The sequence below is a fragment of the Pyrgilauda ruficollis genome, unplaced genomic scaffold (genome assembly GCF_017590135.1).
Source record: "Pyrgilauda ruficollis isolate IOZ18807 unplaced genomic scaffold, ASM1759013v1 scaffold150, whole genome shotgun sequence".
Classification (NCBI taxonomy): Eukaryota; Metazoa; Chordata; class Aves; order Passeriformes; family Passeridae; genus Pyrgilauda; species Pyrgilauda ruficollis.
The window spans coordinates 610845-629072 of NW_024513655.1; the positions used below are offsets into that span (position 1 = coordinate 610845).

Here is an 18228-nt window from a genome sequence, read left to right on the forward strand (position 1 = left end):
ATAAAAATGCAAAATACATGACAACTTCATGGAACTGGTACTCCAGTAGCTACTGGAGAAAATAGAACCCCCAGAAAATGGAACTAGCTAATCAATATTTCTAGACAGCTAGTGCACAGTATTGCCTTTTCATTCCTTTAGTCTTTACACACACAACCAATCAAAAAAACCACAAAATTTAACTATTAAAAGGAGTTTCACACGCCAGGCAATGTAACTCCCCTGCTCTGCTGAACATGGACAATGGTTAAAATTAGTGATCTGATGTCTGAATACTCCCACTCCAAAATATGGCACAGACATCTGGCAGGACAATGAAGGGGAAACAGTTAATGTGTTATTCAGTAACATGTAATTTATTAACAAAAGCAGCTTCGGATGGATTTAATCCATGAGCAGACCTGAAAAACAGTTTTTAAGAAAGAACAATACAAAGCCAAAGAATTTGTTGTGCTTTATCAATGCTCTTCATCCTGACTTGCAATGCAGCTCAGTTTCTCCTATCTATGCACTTTCCAATCTGTCCAGGGCACATGTCAATTATCAGACATCAAGTTTAATCCTTTCATAACATGTCATCAGTGCATCTGGAAACAAACAGATCATCCTTATTCCTGATCTATCCAACCATTTTCATGAGAAATCATGCAGCTAAACACCACAGCCTGAGCACTTTAGTGCAAGTATTTTCAAAATTATGAAGAATAAATCCCTAATGGAGCTGTAAGTTGTAGGTGTTATTTTAACACCCAATATTAGTGCAAAAAACCCTAATCCTTCGAGTCATCAACTCTACAAAGTCTGCATCTGCCATCCAGAAGGAGGACCATCAAAAAGTTCAAGATCAAAAAACCCTGGAATAGTTTGTATTGGAAGGGAAAAGCCTAAAGCTCATCCAGTCCAACCCCTGCCATGGGCAGGGACACCTTCCCCTGTCCCAGGCTGCTCCAAGCCCCATCCAGCCTGGCCTTGGGCACTGCCAGGGATCCAGGGGCAGCCACAGCTGCTCTGGGCACCCTGTGCCAGGGCCTGCCCACCCTGCCAGCCAGCAATTCCTGCCCAAGATGCCAAAATCTGTGCCTGCCCTGTGGCAGTGGCAGCCATTGCCTGTGTGCTGTCCCTGCAGGCCTTGTCCCCAGTCCCTGTGCAGCTCTCCTGGAGCCCCTGGAGGCCCTGGCAGGGGCTCTGAGGTGTCCCTGGAGCCTTCTCTTGTGCAGGGGAACAGCCCCAGCTGGGCCAGGCTGGCTCCAGAGCAGAGGGGCTCCAGCCCTGGCAGCATCTCCGTGCCTCCTCTGCACTGGCTGCAGCAGCTCCACGTCCTTGTGCTGCTGGAGCCAGGGCTGGGGCAGCTCTGCAGGTGGGCTCTCACCTGAACACAGTATCTGTTAAGACTGTACAAGAAGTGCAGCAGCCCACAAGAAGAAGGTACTGAACTTTTAACTCACAGATTTTGGACTATTTCTTACCCAGCATGGATGGTCAAGCATCTTTATCATTTGAAATGTGCTCAAAAATGAACTTCAAAAATACTGGTATTTTTTAAAGCCTTTTCACATTTATTGCTAAAATAAAGATCAGGTAGGAAATTAACATTCTTGTTGACACTCAACCATAAGGTAAAGAGTTATAGATTTCTTACCATCCACTAGTTGAAATTTATAGGACTTTAAGAAAAAGTCAAACATAACTGGTTTTGCTGCTCAAGTTCATTTTTTTACATAGTTCATTACTAACATGCTCTAATTATAAATATTGTCTATCTCAATTTCCATTTCCATAATTCTCTAGAGCTAAGAAGAATTTGGAAAGCAAGAAATAACTCCTTCTCAGCCATATTAAATTCCTTTTCTCTAGCCCTAATCCCTGCAAAATACCAACTTTTAAAACTTTGTTACAATACATCAGCTTGCTTCTTGGTTTCCTTTAAGAAGCAATTTCCCCAAAAGAATTAAAGAAAACTCATTTTTGAGCCAACAGGTTTTCTCTTCTCTTTTATAATGGGTTATTTGAAGCCGCTCAGGTTTTGAAATATCAGGATAAATGTCAGGGAGATAAATCACCAACACACCTCGTGAAACTTGCTGCTGCACTCTCAGTAAACAAGCTGAAGCATATGGTTACAATTAGGGTTTGTATGACCACAGAAATCAGAAGCTCTAGTCGTGAACCACAGCCTCGCTGTGCTGTGCACTGATGGTCCCTGCTCCAAACAGCTGACAGGCTACAGAGAGCTACAGCTACAGCTCCCAGCACAACACAAGCCTGGGCAGTGCCAGGAAGACATCACAGAAAACAGGCTTTACAGACTTTGAAAACACATAAGCCTCCACAATGTTAAGTATGAAAAATTTTGTCACTGTCACAAGGGTGGAATGGTGGCAGTCAAGTGTCCCCAGGAGCACCAGCCTCTCCAAAAATAAAAGAAAAATGTACAGTTTCACAGAATCTCAGAATGGGTAAAGGTGGAAGTGGATCATCTGGTCCCAGCTCCCTCCTGCAGCAGGGTCATCCCAGAGTAATGGCACAGGATTGTGTCCAGATGATCTGGAATATCCACAGCAAGGCAGACTCCACACTCTCTCTGGTCTGTTTCAGTGCTCAGTCACTGCACCAGGAAGTTCTTCCTCATGTCCAGATGGATCTTCCTGGGCATCAGTTCCTCTGGTGCCATTGCTGGATCCCACAGAACACAGTCTGATCCATGCTCTGACACTTCCCTGAAGATACTTATGAGTCTCTTAAGAGTCAATCAAAGATTTCTCAGAACTATCAAGCCAGGAAATGACAGTATAAATTGCTCTTCTGAGAAAGAATGCTTTGATGTCACTACCATCAGTGCATGTGCAAAGAGCAGAGCTCACAGAGCAAAGCCCATGCTGCCTGTGCAGCTAGCTCTGACTAATGGTGGCTTACTATCAAAATAATGTTGGTGAAGATAACAGGACTGATCAAGAGTTTCATGGAATCTCAGGATGGTTTGAGTTGAAACGGGACCTTAAAAACCATCTCATTCCAAAATCCTGCCATGGGCAGGGACACCTTCCACTGTCCCAGGCTGCTCCAAGCCCCATCCAGCCTGGCCTTGGGCACTGCCAGGGATCCAGGGGCAGCCACAGCTGCTCTGGGCACCCTGGGCCAGGGCCTGCCCACCCTGCCAGCCAGCAATTCCTGCCCAAGATGCCAAAATCTGTGCCTGCCCTGTGGCAGTGGCAGCCATTGCCTGTGTGCTGTCCCTGCAGGCCTTGTCCCCAGTCCCTGTGCAGCTCTCCTGGAGCCCCTGGAGGCCCTGGCAGGGGCTCTGAGGTGTCCCTGGAGCCTTCTCTTGTGCAGGGGAACAGCCCCAGCTGCAGAGGGGCTCCAGCCCTTGGAGCATCATTATTTCTTAATTATACTACAGATGTTCTGGTTTCAGATCCTTGTCATTCAAAGTCCCAAGGACTTGGTGCAGCTGGGGCCAAATGCCACCAGAAGTTCTATTCTCTCATTCTATACTTTCACATCATTCAAATACACAAAGACAAATTACATTTAAAGAAACAGAACATACATAGCACAGTGTACGTCAAAGAAGTGTCTAAGAGCTTGACAGCGAGTACATCTCTGGTTTGCAGAGATACCTACCAGACACAAGGTATTTCTGTACCAATGTGATTAAGGCAGAAGGTGATTTTTTGTTACAAAAACTTTAAAACTCCCAAAGGTGACATTGCAGCACTGGTCAGGACCAGCTTCTGTGGTCCTTGTAGCACCCAAGCACAGATTTTGGGTAGGATGAAGCCACTCTGGCACCAGTTTGCTATGCAGCTCTTGCAGACTTGCCCCTGCCACAGCTACACAACCAGAACACTCAAGTATTTCTTCTCAAAGTGCCTGTGCTTGAACTGCAGCCACACACTTTGCTCTATGTCAGGCACATTGTCACGGGAACTAAGTGAAAGATTAAAGATCTGGAAACTTCCTCAATCTTCCCATTCAGACAGGGGAAAATATCATAGTTACAGCATCAAGAGAATGACAGATACAGACTGTAAGCAAGAAGGAACACGAACAGACAGAACTGGAAAAGAAAGCTCAAATGTACATTTCCATTGTGGTGGGCCTGAACAGGCAATTAAGCATTGACTAAGCACTAGAGATAGACACCAGATCTGTGACACATCACAAAAAGGATCTGAAAGGTAGAAGCAAGCAGAGTGAAGCTTTTGTTAGCAGAAGTAAAGGTTGGTAAAATCATAAGAAATAACAGACACATTGTTAGTATATTTTTGTGTCTCTCCACTTTGATATATTTTAATGTAGATATTACAAATCAGGCTACACAAAATTGAAGAGGAAAAAGATTATTAACATAAAATACTAAATATTAATAAACAGTTTTCTTATAAAGTTAAAAATTACCATTCAAATGCTTCTATTAACCAGAATGTAGCACAAAAAAATAGAATAAGCTATAGTGCATATAAATCACAGATGTACAATGGAGGCCTGATATCTTCAGGTATCCTAATGCTGAATAGTATAATGCAGAGTAAAGCTTACATTTGCCTGATATAACATCATTAACGGCCAGGAATATTTCTCTAGTTCCAACCAAAGAATACAGACATGAGAAAACAGGCCATAATTGACCACTACACACTGAATTCTGCAATTTCTATGAATGCTACAACAGTACGTTTGTATGGCAGATTAGTTATGATGATGACTTGGGTGATTAATGAAGCTGAATCTGGTTACTGACTCTGCTTTAGTTCCTTACAGATACAGCATTGTACCCCTCACATCTATAAACGCCCCAACAGCACAAACCAAGTCAATTAGATCCCACTGTTGCAGTAACTCCTTACTTCTGCCAGATGCATTAGTGTCTGGAGTTGTTTTTAACAGCAAAGTATAAACTGGATCAACTATTTCAAAGGAAACCATCTAAATTGACTTATTTTTCAATAGCCTTGAGTAGCACTATCATTTCCCTGTCCTAGCACATCATCTACTTGGCAGTTCCTCACTCTAACAAGGATTCTATTTTGCAAGTAATAAAATGACTAATTAAAAAAAAATTGCTTGTCCACAAAAAGTTGTCTCAACTTAGTTGACTGTAGACTATGAATTGGCAAATGTTAACAAATCTCAACAAAAAAGAAGAGGGAACTTAGAGCCAACAAAAAAACTTGGGTTTGAGGGTAAGTTGGTTCAATGTGCTTTGTGAACCAAGAATAATTAATTTCTGGTTTCCAATAAATGAGTTTCTAATATCTAAATTCTACTGCCACGCATATTAATGTCATTTATGCTTCACAACACTGCCCCAGATCTAGGAGCACTTTACAATTACTTTGCACACCTACTGAAAGACCGCAGAGACAAAGCAAAGTTGACTCAGTAGAGAAAAATCTCCTTTATGAAGTCACAAAAATAAATACCATTATTTTTCCCCTCCTTCCAAAACCACCATTGTTTCTTTAATTATTGGAGCATAACAGAATTGGCAGGACAATCCAATCCAGGTATTTTATATCCAGGATAGAAAAAGGTCCATGCACAGAGGTAACCTGGATCCAGTCAGAGGCCAAACCCAGAAGTAATTGGTGTGAGGATGTTGGTTGTGTGGTTTCAGAGTTACGGAAGCTCATGAGAGGAAGAAAAACAGGCTACGAAGGATGAGAAGCAGGAGAAGGTTAACTGTGGGAAAGGGTAAAATTCTGCTCATATCGTGTATAATTATCACTCTTGCTGAATCACAAGGAAGGAAAAGGAGGGTGGATCTAAAATACGGTGCTCGTAAGAGTTTGTTGATCTCCTGCTGCAGAGCAAGTGACTACAAAATAGTAATAACATTATACATGGTAATTTAGATGACTGTGGTATCAAGTAAAATAATTAACAAGTACAATAATTATTTTAGGCCTCAAAATGCCATATTAAAAATACTTTTTTTTAAAACCCGGTTCCTGTCTCCTTTCACACTTACCAAGGCAGATTATGTTTAGACTATTTCAATAAACTTACTTTAAGCATTATGTAGTATTTAAAAGGCACTGAGCAACACAGAAGTGAGTTTTCAATTCTTCCATTCTTCTTTCAATCTCTATCATGTAAAGATTACAAAAAACACAGAAGTAATACAATACATAAATCACATCAAAGTTTTCAACAGCTGTTCATTGCTCAAAATTCCCCTTTGCACCCTAAGAGACTATCACCTCGTGTTGCTGCATCTTCATTTGTGCTGCATTCTACCCATGCACCTGAGGCTACATGAACCAAGGTATTGATTTGATAAGAGTTAATTCAGAGATAAGACAGGCAAATATGCCATTTACTCTACAATCCTACTGTGCCCACGTTTCACCTACAGTCAAACATCATATATAGGCAAATAATTTTTAAAAAATCCCAAGCAACTGTCTGGGCATGGATAGAACATTTCTGTTTTTTAATAGGATGTAGCACTCCTTTTTTCCCTTTTCCCAGGCAGGAAATTAGAAAGCTCTTTAAAAAGGCTCCTCTTCTTAAAGCTTTAAATGAAGACACTTAATTTGCTGGGCTAAGAGATGGCACTTCAGGTACTCATGAAAGAAGCAAGAAAACAAGCGTAGGCGTATGCCAAGGTAGTTGCTAAGGGAATGGTTCAAGAGGAGTGAAGGAGGTGGGAGTGTAGGAAGAGACAAGAACAGATGTAGGCTGAAATCTTAAAGAGTTTGCATTAAGAAATGGAAATTTAATATACAACGAGTAAAAAGTCATGGGGGATATCACATAAGAAGTGTTACAGAGGGAGGCTCAAGTGGTGGCAATATAGATGGATTTATGTATCAGTCAAGTAACCAGAAGAGGGGATAAAGTGTTCTGCCTGTGGCAGCACTGAGACAGAAAGACACTAGAGAGATCAGAACTAATAATAACATAAATAACAGCAATTATTCAGGTAATACTATGTACCAAAATATGCAGCAAAAACTGAAAAACTACAAACCAGATACAGAAAACTGCTTTAGAAAAATACGTTAAGAGAAATTTCTCCTTGCAATTGAAACGAAGGAAAAGAATATACCTCATGGGACTCTAGAATAGAACACTGCAAAGAACAATTTAATTAATCTGGCGTGCGTGTAAGTGAATCGCAAAGCAAGCCACTACTTTGTGCCGGGCTTAGCTTAGGGACGCAAGCCAGGCGCGGCCGCGGAGGGTGTAGCCCGGAACGCAGAAGGAGCGGAGCGCAGCAGCCGTGCGCTTTTACTGCCGCCGTGAGGAGGGACGCGGGCACTGCCTCCGACTGCAAATTCTGGCAGACCCCTTGCGGCCTGAACTTTAATATTCCCTCAGGAGGCTGCCAGTGAATTGATTTCACAAAAGAGCTAAATAAATAGTATCGGTTTTAACAGCAACTGACTTGCAAAGTGTTCTCCAGTTTATCGGGGAGAAAGAAAATAATATCTACCTTTTCTGTTAGCACTGTATTATGTTTTATTCTCATTCAGTGGAAAAGAAAAAACCTCTAGGACAGATTTTTATAAACCAGTAAAACACATCTGGTGCGGGGAAGGGAGCAGCCACCAGCTAAAACAGAGTGTATAATATAACAAAAATGAGAAACCTCTTTCTGAACAACAAATGGCATCAAGTCTTTGCTATTCTTCAGGCAGTATTTCTCGACAGCAAACAGTCTGGGAAAGGTCAGAATCTAGTCATACTTATCAGGAAAAAACATTAGTCAACTTACTGAGAAAGGCACAATATGTTACAAAAATTCCTATCTAGGTTGCTCCCTTACATGAAAGAACCCTCCCTTGGTGATCCCTTGGGACCACCTAGCCCAACCTTGTGCTCAAGCAGAGCCACAGAGCAGGTCACCACAGGCACAGAGTAATTGTAAAGAATAAAATGTGCACATAAAACTATTTCTTGCAACACTTAAAGTAACTTGAAGTATGTGATTCATCAAATAGGACACTACTTGGTTGGTTGAAGGATTTTTAATGTGTCAGTAAAAAAAACCCAGGGGCTAGGTGATACTTTTACCATCTGCTGTCCTGCAGGTATAACTGCTTCAGACTCTAACACATCTCAAGATGGGCCATGCAGGCCTGTGGACAGCTTTTCTACACTGGTATCACTTGCTGAAAAAGAAATGGGCTACAGGTGTGTCTGCAACAGAGGGCACACAGAAGGCAATTCTTCATATGGTCTGAAGTACAATTTATAGAAAATCAGACTCACTTGCCACCCCAGATGCAATTCCATAGAGCAGTCCTCCTCCATCTGTTTGCTGCTGAAAGACATGGGTCCCTGGAGGAGGGCTTCTCTCTTGTCTAATGAAATTATACAGCAAAGTTTTCACAAGTCTGCTGGTGTATGGGAGACTGGAAAGAAAAAGAAATACAAAAAACTTTAGTTGACTCACCACTCACAAAAATTAACAAAACAAAGTCCAGGTAGGGCGCAAAGGCTAGTGTTTGGCATTAAAGATGGTCAGTAACTCTCCCGGTCCTGACCAGACTGGAAAGGGAAAGAACACCAAGGCCTTGCTCATGCAAAGCTGCCTGGACTTCAGCAGGGGTCTGAAGGAGCATCTTACACAGCAGGACCATGAAAACTGACTTTTGGTCTTTGTTTTTTAAATACTATTTTTAAATAAACCGTTCAGTTTGTAGAATCATTGTATTCACTTACCTCAATACACCAATGGTAAAAAATATTTATGCAATGAAAAGAAATGCTGTGTTTTTTCAGTTTTTACTCCATGCTCTAGTAACACAGAGCAGGTAACAACAGCATCTCTCCATACACACAATATTTTTGTCTGTGTGTGCAGCTCAGAACCAATCTCAAACACCTTTTCATACCTCAAGGATTCCATAATTCTAGGAATTTGCAAAGACCAATGAAACAACCAACCTTACATCAGTGAATCTGAAAAATGCCAGTAGAATTTGTTTGGTTTAACTGAAATGTAACAGTATTTCCAAAATGGAGTAGCATTTCCACAAAAGCAAACAGCTGGCTCCCATTCCCATCTGATTTAACGCTGAAAAGAAGGAGCTCTGTTAGGATGGACCCTCTGACCATCTGCAGAATCCTAGAAGGTGAGGGGCTAATGTGCATGTCCCAAACACCAATAGCTGCATGGTGTGGAGCCAACCAAGGGTTTTTGGGAATAACAAACGAGGACTGTTGGTAAAAACACACCAGAGAAAGACCAGGATGTGGCTGGAGTAGGGGCCATATGAGGCAGGGCAGCATTTCTGGGACAAACCTCCTGTGGCTCCTGCAGAAAAGCACAGCCTGGCCTGGCACAGAAACAGGGATGGGGCTGAGAAGGGCCAGGCACTGCAGGGGAAAACGAGCCCATCCAAGACCCCAGAGCCTCCAACCCATCTCCAGAAAGGTCTGAAAGAACCACTGCGAATGAGAACTGACTTGCACAAAAAGTGGGAAACTTCTCCCCAGGGAGTGGAAGATTTCAGTGTGCCCCACAAAGCCCAGGGACCCAGGACATCCCACCAGCTGGATCGACACTAGAGCCAGGACTGGTGATCTCTCTGTTTTTTTCTTCCTTTCTCACTCCCCTCCTTTGATCTAATTCTCTCTCTCTCTCTCTCTCTCTCTCTCTCAATGTGTCCCTCTCTTTCTCCCTTACAGCCCCCCCTCCCACCTTTATACAAACCCCACTGTGCTCACACTGGGATACCAGGGACAGACACGGTTTTCCATGTCAAGTGTGTAATTTACTAATAAAACTTGGCAGATCCTCTGACTTTTGTCATTCCTTTTGATCATGAACATCTACAAATCCTGGGTGCTTCCCTCTCCTTAGGGGTGAGATGTCACACCAGTGCCACTCCACCTGTTCACATTGCTCTTGATTCCCAGCCACCAAATGCCTACGCCTCTCCCCAGAGGTCAGGCTCCTCCTACCCCCAAATCAGACCTCTCAGACCACATACTAACTCTTCCCCCAAACATTCCCCATTTTCCCCCAAACCCTTGATTCCTTCTGTCCAGAGACTGAAGTACCAGGATATCCCACACATCCTGAGGCTCTGGCTCTATCCTGCTGCTGTTTTAGGCTGAAGTCTGCCCTGTGCTCCAAGCTGAGTGTTCCTCCTTTCCCTGCACGTCACAGTAGTATCTGTCTCTTACACCTAGCAGAAACTTCAGGAAACCAGAGAATAAATACATTTATGACAAATCTGCCCACATGGAACTTGAAGCTGAAAGAGGATGAATGGGAGCCTGACTAAAACGCATGTAAGCCACCATGAAAGCACTTGAACACAACCACCAACTTGCCAGAACAAGTGGTGTAACACAACCAAGTCTACCCCCAGCTCAGTGCTCCCTTCAGCTCAGCACAGCATGTGTCTTCATCTTCCCAAGGACTGCTGCTTATCTGGATGGCAAGAAAGCACTAACATTTCTAAGGGACCTGAATTCTCCAGGCTGCAGTGCTACAAGACTCATTGCTGAATCAAAAAACCATCCTGAAAAGTAAATACTGATTTACGTTAATGAAACTACCCTCAAAATATAAAATTATTTCCAAATTAGTTTTACTGAAGTCTGAGCAGTGAGATTTCCACCCAAATCCCTCTAAGAGCCTTTACAGATGTTTGCTTTTGTGATCTCTTTTATTTTGAGCAGAACAGATTTTCTATCAAGATAACATTTTGCTGCCTTCTGTTTTCAGGTACAAACAACCCGAAGAAGCCACCAGCAGTATTCGTTTTGCCCTTAGGCAGCACCCCAGAGCAGGACATACCATCGACCATGCATCAGGTATCTGTGAATGATGCTCTCTCGCAGAATCTCTTTGTGGAATAATTGGCAGGAGAGGAACACAATGAGAGTTGTCACGGCTTCCAAAGAAATGCTGTATGTAATATCTCTGCAGAATAAAGGGAAAATTACAGAGATTAATCTAGTGGGTTGTTTACCAGCTGATTTCCAAGAATACTTGGTAGCTTCACCTGAAGTTATACACTGTGTAGCACAGAGAGTTTCAAGTGGGAACATGTAAACAACAAATTCAAGAAACTCAGAATCGTTTCACACCAAAAATGGGTGTTTTTCTTAGAAATAAGCACTGTTTTCAAACGCCAAAGGACAAAACAATGTAAAAAGAGATATTGCTCATGGCACTCAAGTTGCAATTGATAGACTATACTTCTTCCTCAAAATAATAAGTATCTCTCAGAAGTGTATCCTTTGTACTATTAAACAAAATTGTCACAAAACCATCATGCTAAGTGAGGGAATGAATGTCCAGCTAGCCCAACACAGCTCTATCTGCCAAGAAAACTGGATCCCTATGAGAAAAATGTAATATACAAATGCCAGCTCAAGTATACAAAACACTCAGGGTATCAGGATACCACATACATTGCTCAGTTTTAAATGGTATCTCTGAGGTAACAGGGAAGTAGAAAGTTTCAAGGTATTACAAGGTATTCAAGATAATCACAAAGAATGAGCTGCAATGCTTAAACACAAACACCAGACAGTTCAGCACAGTTCATTTAGCTCAGGCTGATTAGGAAAGGCTGTGCAGCAGAACAGATGATAGGCACACTATTAAAAGTATCTTGTGCTTTCTGTTCCCACCTCTACCTATAATGACTTTGTTACAAATCTTGTTTTTAAAAGGGAGAGAAAAGCAGCATTTGCCTCCTAAATCAGTAACAAACTACAGACTGCAGGAAACCTTTTGAAAAACACAATGAACTAACTTGGACATGAACCAGTATCATTCTTACTTTCAACCAAAGACCATTTTTACATCCTCCAAAATGAGGTACTTCATTTGGTGCAACAGCACCATCCTTCAGTTCATCAGAAATATTGTTATCAAGTACTGTTACTGTTGTCACAAGTCCTTTTAATGCTTCTCCCACTGCCACTATTTAATTTCCACAGTATGCTTCACAATCCAGTATTGCTAAGTTACAACGGTTTCCCTGCAACAGTAATGAAGGTTTTCTGACCTGGGACCTACTGGAAATTCAAAATCTGTTTATTACTGTCAAATGCAAATATTTAGTAGTACCTATATTTAAGATTAAAAAAAAATCAAAACACCAAAGAACAAATTAGCATCTATGTTGTTTACTCAGTGGTGTTAAATTTTTCTTTGTTACAATGTCACCTTCCAAAAATTTTATTCTCAACAGTTAGAACAGGTATAAGCATAAAACTGCGTGCTCTTTCAAACAATGATGACTTGAAAACTACAGTGTAATCTCCCGAAGCAAAATTAACCCCAGAAAAAACTAGATTTTCACTAGTCTCAGGATCAGAGCAGGTGTGGTCCTCACTAAAATACACAGCATTTTATTTAGAAGAAATGAGTCTAATTTTTAACACAATCAAATAGCTTAATATTCTCAAGTGTGCTGCCAGATATGCTGTAAACAACACGCATTACTGTCAAGTGTGAAAACAAGAATTTCACGCATCACAATGCACAGACAGCTTAAGTTAAGCTCTTCTGCAGCAGCTCCAGGCCAGATTTTCTCCGGAGTGCAGTTATTTACTCAAAGCCAAGAGCAAACTGGAATCACAATTTCCTGGATCACAATCCACAAAACTACACCACATACAAAAATGTTTTTAAAAATGAAGGTTGTGCATATTCACTGTTTTTTATTTTCTCTCACTTCATTTGAGTATTTGAACCCCAAGTATTTGAAGTTATGGGTTGGGAAAGGACATACTGCCTAAGTAACATTTTCCTGAAAATCATGATGTCCTTTTGAATTACTTTTACTCTCTGCAAGTTACCTGACTTTTTGCCCACTCCTGAGGAAGTTCGCCAGTGTAAATGCTGATAATTAGATCAGGCCAGAGGTTACACTCTGATCTGGTTCCACTGCAAATTCATCTGAGCCAGAAGCAAGGCTGCACTAGGAACAGAGCCTGCTCCCTCTCCCAACCAGAGGAGCTGTGCAATCTGCCACCCACACGCATCCCAAGCAAAGCAAAGAGGACTTACATACATACATAGCATCAATTATCAACGGTTCAGCTACCAGCAAAAAAAAATTAAGAAATGTTTTTCTCTCAAAATAAAAGCAACAGTTTGGGAAAATACATTTTTTGATATTATAAGAAAAACATTCAGAAACTTATCATTATGACAACGGCTGAGAATACAACAACGTCTCCTACCCCAAGGTGATGAATGAAAAGGGTAACAACTTCATGACCTACTACAGCGTGCAGTGGGTCACTATTCAGAGAGGAAACATACTTTGGGGTCTAGTATACTTTTTCTCCATTTCAATCATTCATTCACTTATTTTTATTATAACCCACACAGGTGGAATAGCAAATTTGAGGAAACATTACAAAATAATTTTCTGTTTTCATAAGAATCAGCATAAAAAAATAAACTAAGAGATTACGGTACTGTATTAAGGAAAAAAAAATAAATCTGCTTTCAATATCCTTATATAACTCAGACAGACAGAAAAAAAAACAGAATGGTAAATTCAAGCAGTCCCAGTTAGTGAATTATTCTCATTTTCTCTAAGTTCAAAACCCAGACAAGGCACATTTAACTGCAGAAACACTCCACTAAAACCTGTAGAATCTGTTCAGATTAAATCTGCTCTGACATAAAGACAAGCAGGGTCCTGATATCTGGGGTAACCCCATAGGTCCAGTCACCCTTAATTTATCAGCAGAAGGATAAAGCTTCAGAGCAAAATTATTTCCTCCACCAAGGGTCAAATGTATGGTTTTCTGAAACTCAGGCATTTCTAGAGGACCACAAGAACTACCAGGAACCTCTTTCAACTTCAAAGAACACATTGTTTATTTATATTGAGAGACTATATAATAGGAGGTCTTGGTTTTGATTTTTTTTTTTTTTTTATTCAAAGCTATCAGTCATATAGAATGACTTTACATGGAATTTATGCTGATCTTCAACTTCCCCTGAAAACTGTTTGCTTGCAGATAAGGAGGAAACTAGAAATAATGAACTCATGTATCAACTGCATGTCAAAATTATTTAGCTATTTCTTTCAGAAAGCCAGAATAACTGCATGTTGTTTTGAGCTTCTGTGGCATTTTTCCTTTCCTTCTCAAGTGTCTTGCAAAACAAATTAAAAATCCACAGATAGAGCTCACATTCTGTGTAAATGGACTTTAAAAAGCAATGTACCAAAACATACAGAGGTCTTTTCTTGCTCTTGTTTTGGATTTTCTCTTTTGGGGATTCATAAGATATTCTAAATTTTTTCATCTTAATTCTCTCTCTCTCCTTTCCAAAGGGAGATATATTCCAATATCAGGTAAGCAGATAATGTAAGTTAGCAGATATTAGAGGTCTGTTTCTGAAAAGACGTCTTGAGAAACACACATCTTTCACATGGAAAGAATCTGAGATAGATTGAAGTCCAGAACTCATGGCAACCGTTTCTCTCCTGCATTTGGGTTCTCCTCTTATCCCAGGCAGCTGTCCTCCTGGTACCATACCTCGTATGCAATGGCATCCTTGGACCAGATGGAGCAAGCCCAGGTTCTCCCATGTGACACCTGACCTAAAACTGATTTCTGGCAACAAACCTTACACATAACCATGTACTCTCTGAAGAAAAGACATACCATGTTATATTTATCCAAGATTATGTTAAATTACGGATTCTTCATAGAATGAGGAGCTCCAAAATGCAAGATTTCCTGATACTAGCATAACAAATTTGTGTATTTAACGTGTGTTTGGTGTCTACATTTCAATGAAAAACTGATACATCAGTGGATTCCTTCCAAAAGCAAATGATGCCAGATAATTTCAATAAAAATTTTTAAATTAAACAACAAATGAGTTCATGATTTATAATCATAAATAAATCAGTAATTGTTACATAAAACTTATTAAATCAAAAGACAAAAATTAGAATAACAGAATGGTTTGGGATGGGAGGCACCTTGAAGGTCATCCAGTCCCATTCCCTGCCATGGGCGGGGACACCTTCCACTGTCCCATGGTGCTCCAAGCCCCATCCAACCTGGCCTTGGAAGGGATGGAAAGTCCACAACCTCCAGGAAATACATTCTACTGAGTCAGATCATGTTCCATTTTAACCTGTGTTGTCAGGTAAGTAACAGAGATCCTGGGCTCCTCTGGGACCTCAACAGCTGCTTTAAAGGAGCAGTGCATTTAGACATACAGTAGTACTGCTTTAGAAGAAATTGGTGCAGTACCTAATTCTTCCAAGATATGGACTGGAGAGAATATCACTTATCTTCTGGTCTTCCACCAAGAACATACATTTTAGTTGATTTATTTTATTTTTTAACTTTGATGGCAAACTCGTAACTTAGAATCATCAAATCCTAGGCTGGTTTGTGTCAGAAAGGACCTTAAAGCTCATCCAGTTCCACCCCCTGACGCAGACAGGAACACCTTCCACTATACTGGGTCACTCCAAGCCCCGTCCAACCTTAGCCCAAATGCTGTTCCCAAATGATGCAATCAACCCACACAGAACAAGAACTATGATCCTGTTAAAATCACAACTCTCCAGTATCCTGGCATCTGCTTTATCCATTCAAAACCATGTGCATGACCTCCTATCAGCATCACCTACCAAGAACTTCAACAATCTACCTATGTGTCACCATCCTGCTGCTGCTGGCTCCTCTCCAAGGCCAAGCACTGCTCACAAGTGCTTTCTGTGCTCCCAGTCATTCAGCTTTGTTCCCTGCCTGTGAGAGAGAGGTCTGTGACAGAGGAACCAAGGTGAAGCATAGAGGCACCATAGAGGAAAATCTCAGCTACAAGCTCCAATTAACACTCTGAAGGCACATGCTGTTGTAAACACTTTAATTACTCACTGAAATGCAGCTATTTCTATATCAGCAGAGAGGCTGAGAGCTCATAAATGATTTCACACCTACAGAGCAAACAGACTCAACAGTCAAAAACCAAACTCCAAATTTCAAATCCCACCCCTAGACTGAGCCCCCTCCCTGTTTAAATATTTTCCTGAACTTTCACCCAGCCAGAGCTGTCTACTCCGAGTATTAAAAGGTTAAAAGGTAACCCATTTTCTAATTTAGGAGAGTTGCCAAAAGGGCTGATTCATACAAAAAGTCTCAAATCATACAGGAACCAGGTTTCATTTCCCTGCTTCCTGAGGGCCCACCAGAAAGGTGAAAGAGGAGTCACCACAGAGAACAGGATCAGTTTTGGAAACTGAAAAGCAAGTACAATATCTGGCTACAAGTCTCAGGATACAAGTACAACAACTCAAAGAGAACATAATCTTTCCTCTTGGAAATACTCCTAATTTTACACTTACTGATGGCACATATGCACTGTGGCAGCTGATAATGCTCTACACTCATTACAGCTGACTCCAAACATTTGGGAGATGTCCCAAGGGGGCACTCAGCAAATACTGACTGGAAGTAGAAAGCATCTCTGACATTTCATACTGCATCTCCCCCACACTGGGTATTCTCAACTGGGAGAAGAACAGGGTGAGAAAACAAAAAATTCCAGAATGGTTTAGGTTGGAAGGACCTTAAAAATCATCTCATTCCAAACCCCTGCCATGGGCAGGGACACCTTACACAAAACCTCCAAACCCTGACCAACCTGGCCTTGGACAGGATCCAGGGGCAGCCACAGCTGCTCTGGGCACCCTGTGCCAGGGCCTGCCCACCCTGCCAGCCAGCAATTCCTGCCCAAGATCCCCAAATCTGTGCCTGCCCTGTGGCAGTGGCAGCCATTGCCTGTGTGCTGTCCCTGCAGGCCTTGTCCCCAGTCCCTGTGCAGCTCTCCTGGAGCCCCTGGAGGCCCTGGCAGGGGCTCTGAGGTGTCCCTGGAGCCTTCTCTTGTGCAGGGGAACAGCCCCAGCTGGGCCAGGCTGGCTCCAGAGCAGAGGGGCTCCAGCCCTGGCAGCATGAACAATATGGAAATACTCTAAAGGTAGTACCTAAAGGATTAAAATGACTCAAGAGCCTTTTTTCACAGACCTGTTCCTAAACCATCTGAGATTATGTGACTCTGTATATTGTCACCTCACTGATATTTATTTCTGCCCTCTACAGATTAAAAATCCTAGAAGAAATTCTGGACTTCAAAACATTGCACAGAAGGTTTATTATTCTCCATTTACTTTTCATATCACCAAGTCTTGTTAACAATATCCACTAAAACTAATTAAAGACATAACTTTTCAAACAACAGAACACAAGAGAGCAGCCCAAATTCCTATAGAAATTGACAGCTGCAGAGACTCCCAGGTGTAGCTTGCAAATCCCAGGAAAGAGGAGATGACCCAGGTAATCAAACAACTACATTAGACCATCAGAGAGTCCTACACAGAGCCAGACCACAGGAATCACATCCTGCATTTCAGTGATGCAGCCTAAGTGAAAGGCAGACCTGCTGCACAGTCTCTCTCTGTCTTTGCTGTTGAGACCCAAATACTGCAATCAGAGGTTTTTAAACACCCATCATCTTTTGTGAAAAGAGGGCTGAAAAACCACAGGAAAGCAGATTATTAGGAATATGATACACAACATAATGTATGAAAAGACTGTACAGACCTCTGATACTGTGCTTTGAGGTGAGGAAGTTTGTTGCAAATTAAACCATACGTAGTGAACAGATAAGTCATAGAAAAATACTGATCTAAGTCTAAAATAAAAACTAAACTAGAACAGAGTAAGAATCTGTGATACAGATAAAGGTTCTGCTACCACTCCAAGGTGCAGCAGCAAATAAAACTCCCTTTATATGAATTAGCTCCCTCCTAAACAGAGCACAATAGTCTTAAACTTCGAGGCTCTTCAAAGTGAGGCAACACACATCTCTCTCAGTTTGGATGTTTTCGCTACCTTCAAACCTCAGTTTCAACAGATGGAAGTTTGCCTTTGATGATTAGGCAAAGTTGCCAAAAATGCAAAAGTCACATGTTTTCCAAATAATGGAGCTACTACAATCTTGATAAAAATTCCTTGAATAGACTCTTTTTATAAAGAACTATTCTGACCTATTCTTTTGAAAGTAACAAAAATAATTAAAATATGGCACTCCTGAGCTAGAACAGAAAACATTTTTTAATCTCTTTGCTGCTCACAACTGGCAAAAAAGAAAGCCTAAACATTTCTCATCATCTGTACATGGTACCTTTCCTACATTGCAGTTATTTTGTAGGGCTTTATAATCAATTATATTGCCTTTCCTCCTCCTCCATTTGACTTTTAAGC

General features: G+C 41.3%; 1 protein-coding gene across 4 annotated transcripts in view; it reads right to left on the minus strand.

The window, feature by feature from the left end:
* Positions 1-18228, minus strand: part of DYM (dymeclin) — a 206112-nt gene that overhangs the window by 154069 nt on the left and 33815 nt on the right. For all 4 annotated transcript variants that reach the window (XM_041461668.1, XM_041461667.1, XM_041461666.1 and 1 more), the window contains 2 exons: positions 10763-10888; positions 8221-8363 (listed from right to left, as the gene is read on the minus strand). In XM_041461668.1, the coding sequence (XP_041317602.1) occupies positions 8221-8363; positions 10763-10888 (269 nt within the window). The remainder of the gene's footprint in view (positions 1-8220; positions 8364-10762; positions 10889-18228) is intronic.